This window comes from Saccostrea echinata, unplaced genomic scaffold, assembly GCF_033153115.1.
Source record: "Saccostrea echinata isolate AGI-Se365-2 ecotype Australia unplaced genomic scaffold, CSIRO_AGI_Sech_v1 ptg000001l, whole genome shotgun sequence".
NCBI lineage: Eukaryota > Metazoa > Mollusca > Bivalvia > Ostreida > Ostreidae > Saccostrea > Saccostrea echinata.
Window position 1 is genome coordinate 2,556,353 of NW_026889750.1, and position 12,652 is coordinate 2,569,004.

General features: G+C 30.6%; 1 protein-coding gene across 1 annotated transcript; it reads left to right on the forward strand.

Moving 5' to 3' along the window:
• The first annotated feature begins 821 nt into the window (after positions 1-821).
• LOC133174306 (ALX homeobox protein 1-like) lies at positions 822-12,621 on the forward strand. Its single transcript, XM_061309727.1, has 4 exons — positions 822-1,642; positions 2,487-2,824; positions 11,513-11,647; positions 12,131-12,621. The coding sequence occupies exons 1-4, from the start codon at positions 1,444-1,446 to the stop codon at positions 12,419-12,421; spliced, it is 963 nt and encodes a 320-aa protein (XP_061165711.1). The 5' UTR covers positions 822-1,443; the 3' UTR covers positions 12,422-12,621.
• Positions 12,622-12,652: the final 31 nt, after the last annotated feature.

The window sequence follows — 12,652 nt, forward strand, 5'->3', positions numbered from 1 at the left end:
TATTCTTTCAAAAACTCCTTTTATAATTTCAATGCATTATTTTAAATTTAGATTTTCTTAGAAAAAAAAAATACATACAATAATCATACTCAACAAATGCTTGAAAGCATGTATAGATCATAAAGATTTAATGAGCATAAGGTTGCTAGCGAATAAATTCATTGTAGAATTGTCGAAAACTTGCTTTTTTGTTACTGATATACGTTACACAACCGAACTTCGATAAGAACGAAAAGAGCATTTATTTTAATACATGTTTATATTATGATATGATAACATTGCATTAACTTATTTTATAGAATGTAAATGATACTGATATGAAAAGAAAATTTAGACTTAACGTAAGTATATTTAAAATACGAATAAATTTGAACAGAAAAGTTTTTTATAGATTTTTTTTTATTAAGATTTATGTGTAATGTGTAAGTTTTCTTTCTAATTAAATTTAATGATAATCGTTTTAAGAAGGGTTATTTTATTGATCTCTAAATGATGAAATGGATCATAAACCAAGTAATTAATTTTCTGTATGATAATCATTGTGCTCTAGTAAGCTTAAGAACTGTGTGTTCTTAGCTTACCTTATTATTTTTTTTAATATTTCAAACACCATTATCAAAATCTATTTCCTTTATGATAGGTCTTTTTGAATTTGGGGGGAAAAATCTTGGCATCATCTTTTATCAGTAGAGATTGAAACATTCAATTACGTATACTTTTCCAACCATTGGCGTCGAATTGCTTTTAAGTGAATTGCATGGTGTCTTGGTTCTATCCGTGTATCATATAGGTTAGATCATAAATAACGTAAGGTTAAAGTGGTTGCTTATTAGCGCCTATAATCAAATAATTCAGTGACGGATTGTGCTGGAGTAAAGTGGCGTTTAGCGTGTTGGAGGGCATGGTCAAATGTGTAAAGCGCCCGATTTCGCGGATTAACCAATGTGGCATCGCATTATTGACATTACGTCATGAGCGCGCCAAAAAAATTACCTTCTGTGAGGGAAGTATCAAGCCATTGTATTATATTTTATGCAAACATATTCACACATGTTAAAATGGTGGGTTGGTTTTAGTTCCTGGCAGAGTAGAAAATCTACGGGTAGAGATCTTTGCATACGTGTCAAACTTTTTACTTGGTTCTGGGTTCATACATAATTAAACAGAGGAGCGATATCCCGGGGTGATTCGGAAGGGAGCTATCGGTACTCGGAGAAACATACCTACTGTTGTATATTGCGACTGCCCCTCATATGCTATATTTATACAAGAGGCAACGATCCGAAAAAAAGTTTTTAGTCAGAAGTTCATTCAGCTACTTGGAGACTATAACTTTGTACTCACCCTTCAGTAGATCAAATAGACAGAAGGAATCATATTTTGGAATAAAACATTCTTTGAGAATACACTGACCAGAATTCTTGTTCTGTAGAATTTTTAAAAATGTCAATGTTTTCGGATTACGCAAGTATGACAGATTCTATTCGAGGCCCAGGAGGATTGGATATGTTGGGAGGGGCAATGCCCCGTCCCCCCGATCTGACTTTGGGACACAGACCAGAATCTTACAACCAGCACACAATCGAAGGAATTCTTGGGACCCGCGGGAGAGAGGGGTTAACATTGGAGCGGCTTAATAAAGGTATTGTACTTATTTTAACACTCAAAGAAGATAAATTGTTTACCAATAATATTCAAGTATTTTAAAAATTTATTTAGATTACTTGAAAATTCTGGTGACAAAAATATTTTTTGATAAAAGAACTGACATTTAATTGCAAATTAAAAAAACCCAACATTTTTAAATATATATTTATAATTCATAATCATCAAATAGGTTTATGCTATAATGTTTTAAATCATGACACTTGAACATCATGATTTTATTAAGAATAAAGAAGCTACCACTTAAGATAGAACAATTATGGCTTTTCTTGGTTTATTTTCAATGGTACTTTATTTGAAAGGTCATAAATTTTCTTTATCAATGAAAGGTTAAGGAGATCTTGTTAGCGAACAATTCTATTCCTGTCGATTGCCTGTTGATTGGAAATAATAAATTTCATTACTTTCAATAAAGATAAATTGCTATTTATTTATGCTAATAATCTTTGTAAGCCAGCATATAATTCAATTTTTTGATAACGATCTGAGTATACACTACGCGGATAAGACTATTTATCGCGGATGGTTTTTATTGAGTGTGAAATTTGGTAACTTATTTTTTTTTCTCGCGAGGAATTTCAAGAGTTCCAAGTGGCTGCAAGCCGCTAAGTTACATCATTGATTATTAAATAATAGGCTCAGTTAATACGGAATTTAAATTATTTGTTACTAAAGTAATTTCTTTTCAATTAACATAAAGTCTTTATTCTTTTTTTATATCTATGAAAAATATATTTTCCCAATTTATATATTTCTGGTTAATAGAATAAAAATAAACTTTCAAGATTTTATTTACCATTTTTTTTTTTAAATTTAATTAGATATGGAAAGAGAAATTAACAAGACTATCCATCACGGCTCAAATGAAAATATTCCGTCGTCTTCAGAAAAGACGGAATCACCCGGAAACAGCGTAAAATCTAGACCAAATTCCCCGGAAAAATTTATCAAACAAGAAACAGAAGACAATGATGGTGACGACGTAAAGAAAGAGGACATAAGCGATGGGGACAAGAACAAGAAACGCAGGAATCGGACAACGTTTACGAGCTTCCAACTGGAAGAAATGGAGAGAGTTTTTCAGAAAACTCATTACCCAGATGTATATGCACGTGAACAGCTAGCATTACGTTGTAATCTTACAGAAGCCAGGGTCCAGGTATGGATGAAATAATTTGCTTTTTCACATTTTTCTCCAAATAATCATATTTTTTTCTTTCTATGAACCACACTCATTTTAACATTTGCATTTAACACAAATGTAGTGTACATAAGAAAATAACTTGTTAGCTGAACATACACATTGAAAATTCTGACATTGGAAAGTTATTTCTTTATATTACACATATTGATTATTGAAATGTACATGTATTTTAAATATCTATATTATTTCTTTATTGTTTTTAATGTGAAATATAATTATATTTTTTCCCCTTGAACCTCTAATATTGTATGAATTTTAAACAAAGAAGAAAATCAGTTATAATCATCGGATCAAATCCATCGATCATTTCAACTTAATTTGGAAGAAAGTTTTCCTAAGAATTGGAAATATTTTTTATCGATTTTACTCAACAGAATTCATTAAAAAAAAAATACATATGAATATGCATAGTACATGTAGAATAACTTGGAAGACGGTTCCGTCAGATAGTTGACGGGCGAGGTGCCACGCCCCTGTAGATTTGTTTATTGATGTCGGGACGGGTGTGGGTGGCATTATACACGTGTCTAAATATGTGTGCATCCCGGAAGTCTTACGAAGTTAATCTGTTTACTCTGAATATAAAATTTGTGACAAATTGTTTGTGATCAATCTTTATAAATATAAACAAGTATTTAAGAATAAAAATAATTACAATTAATGTTAGGGAAAGGCCAAAATTGGGGGTGAGAAGTTCAAAAAATAATTTACTGATAAATTATAATGTTATAAATCCAAATTTTAAAAAACAATCGAATTTGATATTTATTTTATATGATCATGTTTTAAAGAAAAGCAATAAAACGTCAGAGCAAAAGCATGTTTTTGAAATAGAAGAAATCGTCCTCAATCTTATTCTGATCAATTCTTTAATTAGTCTTTTTTTCATAAATATTTTTCGTTGAAATAAATAAAATTCAAACAATTCTTTTCTTTTTAAATTAAATTTGAAATAAAGCCGAAAGAAATTCTTCCCTGCGTGTAAAAGAGGTTTGGGTGTCTATACGTGACCAACAATGCGGTGATATGTACTGTTAACAGTTTAATGCCCCTGTTTTTAAGATTTATATGAAATATGCTCCCCCGTCTTCAGGCCATTTTATCAATGAAATAAATCGAACAAAACAAGATGCAGAATGCACATAAATTTATTTTTCTCACATACTGCACAGCTGAACAATCGCGGTTATGTATGCAATTTGATACTTATCTTTAAAATGATCGTTTTCATATAGTGTTTTTAAGAAACATTTTCATTTTTTTCCATGTTGAAATGTACATGCTAATATAATTCTGAAAATGTGCTTAGTTGTTATTGTTCATTGCTTACTCAGAAGTAACATTAGTTTTTTTTTAGTTTTCCATTACCTTTCCACAAAGCAAAAATAAAAAAAAGAAATAGTATACAAATTTATTGTTAATTCATCCATGAAATTATTTTTGACTTTTCTAACAAAGGATATACTAGTATTGCCAAAATGAATGCATAAAAAAAAAAATCAAAATTTCTTAAATATTTGACACTGGTTAATAAAATTGACAAGTCAAAGATCACAGCAAAGTGCATGTGAGGTGTTTTTTTAGAACCAGTTAATCATGAAAAGTAGAACAATTCTTTTAAGTATGGTTATTTTCAAAATATCCCCAATATATTAAATTTCCTAACAAATAATTCTTCCTAACTTTTGACTCAAACAATTGATGACTTTTACTTATACATGAAATGGTTATACACTGTATTAGTATTATGGGAAAACATCATTGAAAAGCAGTTCAAATATGGAAAAAGGCCTCGGAGGGGCTCAAATAGGCAAAACCCTCTGTCCGATCCCTTTTGGGGTACATTTCTTTAATATATAAAATATGGTTTGAACTAGGTTCCAGTGTCCAATATTTCACTTGTAAAGTTCAGTCAATGGAAAATAAATCAAATCTTCTCCACTCAATTTAGAAGCTACTGTGCAGTTTCTAATGAATAGTATATATTCTGCAGAACAAAACAAGACATGTTTGTGTTTGATCATTTAATTGTGCATTATATTTACAGACATTTACAAACTACTGGTATATTGGTGCATTTAATTCATGTATTTTCTAGTGTATGCACATATTAAACATGTTTTGATTAATCAGACTTGCTCTACATTACCTAAGTTCAAAAGTCCGAGAAAGAAAAAAAAATGGTTTTAAAATGTATATAGATCTATTTAAATGTTCTAGCTTTAAAATTTTTTACAAGAAAACAAATATACCGTTTTCTATTACTGCGCATATTCTCATGTCTGAAAGAAGCAAAGTACATGTACTACGATGAATATGTAATATGTATAATAAGAATATTGTCTTCAATATTGAAAAATTATACATTGTTCATGATCCCATTTGACTGATTTCGTAGTCATAACATTTAAATATTTTTTTCCGGAACTTAAATGTTGTGAATGTGATTTTTATTTGTAAGCAAGATGAATTATCAGAACGAATACAATGCAGTTACACACATATATTTGATTTATGATTAAAGTAAATTTTGAGGTGTAGGAAAATTTCGAGATTCAGCAATTGCAGCTAAAGCAATTTATTAATATCGTGTCTGTCGCAATTAAATTATATTAACGTATATCTATCATATTCTCCTTCTTTGAAGAGTAAAATCTTACTTTTGTCAAATAGGAATACATGTGTCTCTGACTAAACAACAATTTTCAATTGCCGATAAACACATGAATGATAAGTCATATATTCATCGGCAATTTAAAATTTTTAGTAAGTCAAAGACACGTGTATGTTGTGTGCTTCGTAAGACTACAAAAGCTTTTACTACAAATGAAACCAGAAAAATGATACCCGAAAACATAAGTCATGAAAATACCACTACATTTATGAACAGCTCTAGCTAGCATAAACATGTCATAAGAATTGTAACGAACTTACTCAGAAAAGATGAAAAAAAAATATAAAATGTTTAAACATGAAACTGTTGAGATAAACACTTTCATTATTTAGTTAAGACTTTCTATAAAAATTGTTTAGTTATTCTTTAAGTCACTAACTTAGGACTTTCTCCAAAAATTGTTCAGTTATTCTTTAAGTCACTATAACTTAAGACTTTCTCCAAAAATTGTTTAGTTATTCTTTAAGTCACTATAACTTAGGATTTTCTCCAAAAATTGTTCAGTTATTCTTTAAGTCACTATAACTTAGGACTTTCTCCAAAAATTGTTCAGTTATTCTTTAAGTCACTATAACTTAAGACTTTCTCCAAAAATTGTTTAGTTATTCTTTAAGTCTCTAACTTAAGACTTTCTCCAAAAATTGTTTAGTTATTCTTTAAGAAACAAGTAATTTGTTTTATCTTCTTAAACACACATTATATTCACAAAAAGTTATTAGTTTAGAAACAGTGTGAAACGAAAACGACAAATGTGGAGCTGTTTATTAAGTTTAATGAAATAGAATTAGTAATATGCCTCAGTGGTACTTTTCATTACACTGAAAAATTAATTTTGATTATACTCCAAGATTTACAAACACTCTGGGTTAATAAAAAAAATAATTTTTCAAGTGTCCCAAAGCATCAAGTATGTAATCTATTAATTTTCAGAAGATTCACATACAAAGCAAAACAAAACCTCTAGCACGTGGACATATTTTATAAGCAACGATTAAAGAAGACATGAAAATTACAGATGCATTCATCTGTCTTTCATCTTGACCCCCAAAAATGACCCTCAGCACGTTGAAAACATGGGGTTGATGTCGAAAAAGTCTACATTACAGGAACATAAACACTCATCAACATAATCGTGTTTATCTAAGAAGCAAGCATGAAAACGATCCAGCTGATGCAAATTATAATCACCCAGCGGGGTACGCGATGCACGCGCTATCCCAGGGCGCAACACTAGAGTCCCCGCCTCCCGAACATACATCTTTCCGTACCCCTACAACTATCGAACCTAAACCCTCAAAGAAAACCAGAAGTTAGCATTGAGACAAAATGTCTGGTCGCGCGTGCATTTAGATTAGTTGAAAATCTACTTTTAATTATAATAGAACTTAATAGTTGCTCTTTACTTTTTCATTTTTTCTTTCAAATAGAAAAAATTGCCGAACTTCTTTCTTTTGCGGAAAATGAGAAGACGAAAGCGGGTTGCAATGTCTATGCATAAATTAGCTTGAAGTTTATTTGTTAACACGAACTCAATAGCCTTTTGTAAATTATATATATTTAAATATCTCTTTTGAATTAATGAAATATAAAAGCTTCTTGATGTTATTCTGTTTTGGTCGTAAAATTAAGGAGTAAACTACAAGAATTCGGACCGCAGACTCACTGACAACTTTCCTGCCTATCAAAAGATGTAAATATATCATCAGTGTCTCTTTTGATCGCTTGATGAATCAATGGGCCAAAGTATATTCACTTATCTTGTTATAATAATTCAATTATTTGAATATGAAAATTGGTCTATCAATTACTACAACACGGGGAAAAGCCGCTCACCGTAATCGTCGCTGTGGAGTATCAATGAACCATTCTCGGCAGGGTCCGTACTCTCCGATTTTCTTCTTCATGTATTTTTCTTGACTCGGGATTCAATGTTTTTGCCTTATTTACACATGAAGATTTAAATAAAACGTGTGACTAATGGTGGTTACTCACCTTCCAAACACTTGTTTGCATTATTTGAAAGTTCGCGAATACTTTTTTCAAATTTAATTAACTACTGGTGAGAAGAAAATTTTATGTAATTTCTTAATTTATTATTTTTCTGTGATAAATATGCGAATTTGTATTTTTGGCATAAAAATATAAGTTTCTTTTAATTAACATTTGGCATAATTCTCAAATTGTTGTTAAACAATTTTCTTTGAAATAAGTTTGCCTTGATTGTGTGCATGTAGAGAATTATGAGAGTTACCGAGCTAATCTTTAAAGATCAAATTGTTAAACTTCGAGAAAAAAAGAGAAAAAATAAATGAATATCATTTTCAATGTAAAAAAAAAAGAGATAACAGTTTATCTAGTTAATCGAGTAAATAAAAGATGTTAACCATCTTTTCTCTTTTTTACGTTGTTAAATGGTGACATCTTCTACAAAAACAACAAATATCGAGCTATAGAATTTTTTTTCTTTTTTTAAATCAAATTACCAGTTAGATAACCATTCTTAGAATTTTTTCTTCTGATTTATGCACGATGTTAATTACACTTTTTAAAGAAAATAATGTCAGTTTTGATTAGAACAAGATCTATACGGAACTGAATATATCTTAATTTTCGTCTAATGGCGAAGCATTCTGAGTACTTGAAACAGACATTTAAGCAGATCCTTGTAATAAATAAGATATGACTATGTAAGAGTTATCTCTCTTTTTTAAAATTAATCAATGCATCACAACGGAAAGAAACACCTTATGATCAATGTTGGTGATAAGTATGTCTAAAGAGAGGAAATCTTTTTGCATTTAATTAATGTAACAGTGAGTTAAAAATGATTCAATCTATGATGCACTATAAGTGTAGCCTTACACGTAATAAATGAAATTAACACGATATATTTATTGATGCCGACTAAAAATTAATCTCCTGTTATATTCCTGAATCAATTAAAAGGATAACAATCATGCAAGAAAAGACTACGAATAATTGCAATTGCTTTTAGATAGAATCTGGAAAATTAGAACATTTAGTGAGGGTCATGCGGCTGGAAATACGTAACATTAAAAAAACCTCTGAAAACATTCCCGCAAACCAATCTTAGAACGGCGCTGAGATTTAATTAAAATTTTCTGTCCTGCGAATTTCATTGCGGAATATATCATATCAATGCACGAGGAGCATTCTTTGAAGTATATCAGCGTTTAGGGAATTCACCCACCCTTCGGAAAAATAGAACGCTAAAATCTCCATGCTTTTTTCTCAGACTGAGTTAAGATTGCGAATAAAAATTGCTGTATATCTCGAAACGGTGGAAAGACATATTTAAAGATGCATCAGTAGATAGCTAATCATTGCAATAATTAAACTCACCAGGACGTCGAAATTTTGTTGCTTAATCTGATTAATACATTATTCCGTTATTGTTGGTAATGACTATTTGCAGTGCCGTGCGCTCTTTGGGAGGCGAGTCGTGACGGCGTCATGTGCCCATTGCAGACAATACTGGCGATAAAACTATTCACTTTTCAAATGTTTCTTCTTTTTTTCGTTAAATGGACCCGACGTCACTTACAAAGAAATGATATTTATATCAGAAGAAAGCAGTGTTTTTCTTTTGCTCGTTAAAACCTTTGACGGTGATTTGTGTCTTAATTTTGAGAAGTTTGGCATCATGTCTCGTTAAAATTTCAAATTAACGAGAAAACTTTTATAATTTGCACTAAGAAGAGGAAACTCGAAATTAATTAAGCTATAAACAAGTTAATCTGTATGAACTTGTATTATAAAAACTGTCTGAGTTGGATGCGCCACAAAGTTTTCATAATTCAAGAGAAAATGCTTATGATTTTCCTTCAGAACCCATTCAACAAAAGAAATAAAAGATTAGCATTCAACCTTTGTTAAGTAATTCAAGTCACGCCCACTTTTCAAATGAGATAATAAACTTTTATGATATAAAGCTTAAAAGGGCTTTATCAGAAAAGATTCAATGAAGAAAGAGGTCGTTAGGCGCGATTTTTATCGGTAATGTACAAGGACTCGACATGATACACATACCGATCTACATGTACATCATGCTCATGTTCTCTTTGAAGATCATATTTTTAAGGGTGTTCGGGTCAAACACATTATATTTAGACAATTCGATCTACTAATATTCACAACATATGTATATTTTTTCTACGTGATTTCGTTCAAGAATTTATCCTGCGCATATATGTCTAGAAATTGTTTAAGGGATGTTGTACAAAGTTTTCAAAACATGATATTGAAACCAAAATAGAAAATGTAAATATTATCAAATTTTGTGTAATATTTTTCATTATAAACATTTGTATCTCAAAAGACATGAAAAATCACACCTCAGTTCATAACTTCATTTTAAATAATGGAATCTGCTTGATTTTATATTTTGTTGCCTAACTGTTAAAACAAAAAGGATTGGAAACAAGTTTTTACATAAAGAATGCCTTTTTTTTTTTAAATTCTTGTAATCAAACATTAAATTTATTTTTTTTTTTCTTGTATTTACTAAAATGAATAAGATTGAAAAGATCATCATTAACGAAAACTGAATGAATATGTTTCACTTTTTCAATATAATTATATTGTCACGCTTTTTTGTTTAAACTGTACCTAGATTAATAATTATCCATGACAAATGCTTATTTTTTGTTCCTATAGAGACTGACTCAAATTTACATTCATTACCTTTTTGCTTTTACTGTGTATGACCTTGTATTAAAGTATACTATGCATTTTCCTTGAAATAGTAAGAAATATTTCTCAATTAAAGAAGACATGCATACATATGAATATTTTAATTAAAAGATAACTTCTGGCGCGTGATGCATCAAAGCCTCCACTAAAACCCGCAAAACACGTCCTGGTGGACTCAGACCCTAGATTGGCACCTGAAATAATATATCTTAAAAGAAAAATGGTGTTATTTCTGGTTCGGCTTGATACCTTGTATTGCCAAACGAATAATTAAAACACAATCTAACACGAGGCAAAAAAGAAAGTTGAAGTGACTTGATAATTCAGAGGTCTTTAAAGTGCTTGGGTCGATAGTCGACCAGGCATACGATCTGCAGCCACCAGAGGACATGTGGCGTTAATTAGCCACCGTCGTGAAGTCCGTGTACTCTGCCAATTTCAATAAAGCCTAATTCGAACCATTTTCTGTCGATTTATTTACACACATGTCTGTTTGTGTAAAATTCGCTTTTCGTTTGATTAAAATCCAGTTCGGACAAGTGAGTACTACTTTACACGTTGCAGAAGACTGGACGTTTGCTTTGTTTTTCTCGAAGACCAGATGAAAGATATAATTGAGTTCTTCTTATGTATCATCTGGGGATTCAAATAAATGAAAATGTTAATTGATTAAATGTTCCACTGTATATACATAAAACAAATGCCGATATGTTGTACTCAAAATAAAATATTGATGTTTCATTAGAATACATGTTCAAAGACTCTGTTATCGGTTTGCATAATTTTACAAATTCTTCGGATAATACATATGCATTGAGATTGTGTGGTGTTATTATTGTAAATGAAGAATTATATAATACTGTTGGATCTTTTTAATTCGTTTAGCCTATTTTTGTGGATCGCGTAAAATTTATTGTCCTTGGAATCGTATTAATCCCCAACGAAATATAATGACTAGGCAATAAATGAAGTATTATAAGATTTTTTAAAGTTAGAATATAAAATCCTATTAAGATCAAATTAAATTAATTTTGAAATACTATTTTAAAAATAATATTCATTAAACATATAAGTAACAAAAAAATTGTTTGCTTTATAAATTGGTGTATATTGTACAGATTATTTAGATATTTTTTGAATGCTTCATTCAGAGCTAAAGCTAAAAAAAAAACAGCGCTTATATTTACAATTTTTTGCTATTTTTTTTTTTAATGCTTATCTTCAGAAATAGTATTAAAGTTATTTTTTAATTTCAGGTTTGGTTTCAAAACCGCCGCGCTAAATGGAGAAAGAGGGAACGGTTTGGTCAGCTGCAGGGAATGAGAGCGATGACGGGCGGATCCAACCCTTACGACTTCCAGCTCACTCCAAGACATGATGCTTATTCACAGGTAATTTACGCGACCTGAAATTATTCGTAAATAGTTCTTTCAAGATTTTTTTTTTATTCGTTTTGTCGAAAAAACTTCCATTAATCCGGAAATGAAATGACAATCCCATTTTTTATTGACAAAACACAATGCTGGGGCCCGTTTTACAAAAAAACTTACGACTAAGACCCAAAACTTTAGTTGATTGTTAAATTTTGCAAAATTAATTATTCTGTTTAAAATTGTTAGCGTAAAAGTATATTTCTACACACCTTTTAAAAATATCAAAACCACTTTCTATTTAATGTAAATTAGAAAGTTATTAGCAGAATTAAATTTTGGTCTTAGTCGTAAGTTCTTTTGTAAAACGGGCCCCAGTACTTTTACAATCATACAATTACAGTTGTTCTACAAAAATTGATTCCAGTTAATTTTGATATAATAAACTCTACTATCTATATATTTTTTCCCAATAAAATTTTATTTTCCTTTCATCATTTTTAGCTCCAGCACAACCCCTGGGCAGCATCCCCTCAAATTCCCTATTCCATGCAAAATTCCAACTGCATGGCAACTCAGTCCACCGTCCCAAATTTTATGGGACTGGCACATCCTAGTCATTTGTCGTCATATCCTGTTGGTCATCAACCTTCGATGTCACTTCCGGTATCACAGTCTCCCCCACTCGATCCCTGCGAAAATTCAGAAAGGAGAAGCACTAGTATCGCCGCTCTCAGACTCAAAGCTCATGAACACGGAGTAGCCATGGGCATATTTGGTGCGTACGGGAAATGACTCTAATTATGAGGAAAATACAAACATTATTAAATCGATACCGAGGACTTACTTTGTTACGTAAGTGTAAATAGATGTTGTTTGGAATGTGCAAAAGACTTTTTAAAAAATCTTTCATGAACATACTGCTGTCTTTTCCTGTGTATTTGTGCAGAAATTTATGCGACTGTGCTACTGAATGGATTATATTGTATTTTGTATATATATATATATAAAAAATTTAATCTTCTA

What these genes read in the sequence shown, in the direction of transcription:
- LOC133174306 (XM_061309727.1), top strand. Translation starts at nt 1,444, where the DNA reads ATGTCAATGTTTTCGGATTACGCAAGTATGACAGATTCTATTCGAGGC. An exon ending in ATTGGAGCGGCTTAATAAAG is followed by an intron (nt 1,643 to 2,486) that starts GTATTGTACTTA and finishes AAATTTAATTAG; the next exon opens with ATATGGAAAGAGAAATTAAC. An exon ending in GACATGATGCTTATTCACAG is followed by an intron (nt 11,648 to 12,130) that starts GTAATTTACGCG and finishes CATCATTTTTAG; the next exon opens with CTCCAGCACAACCCCTGGGC.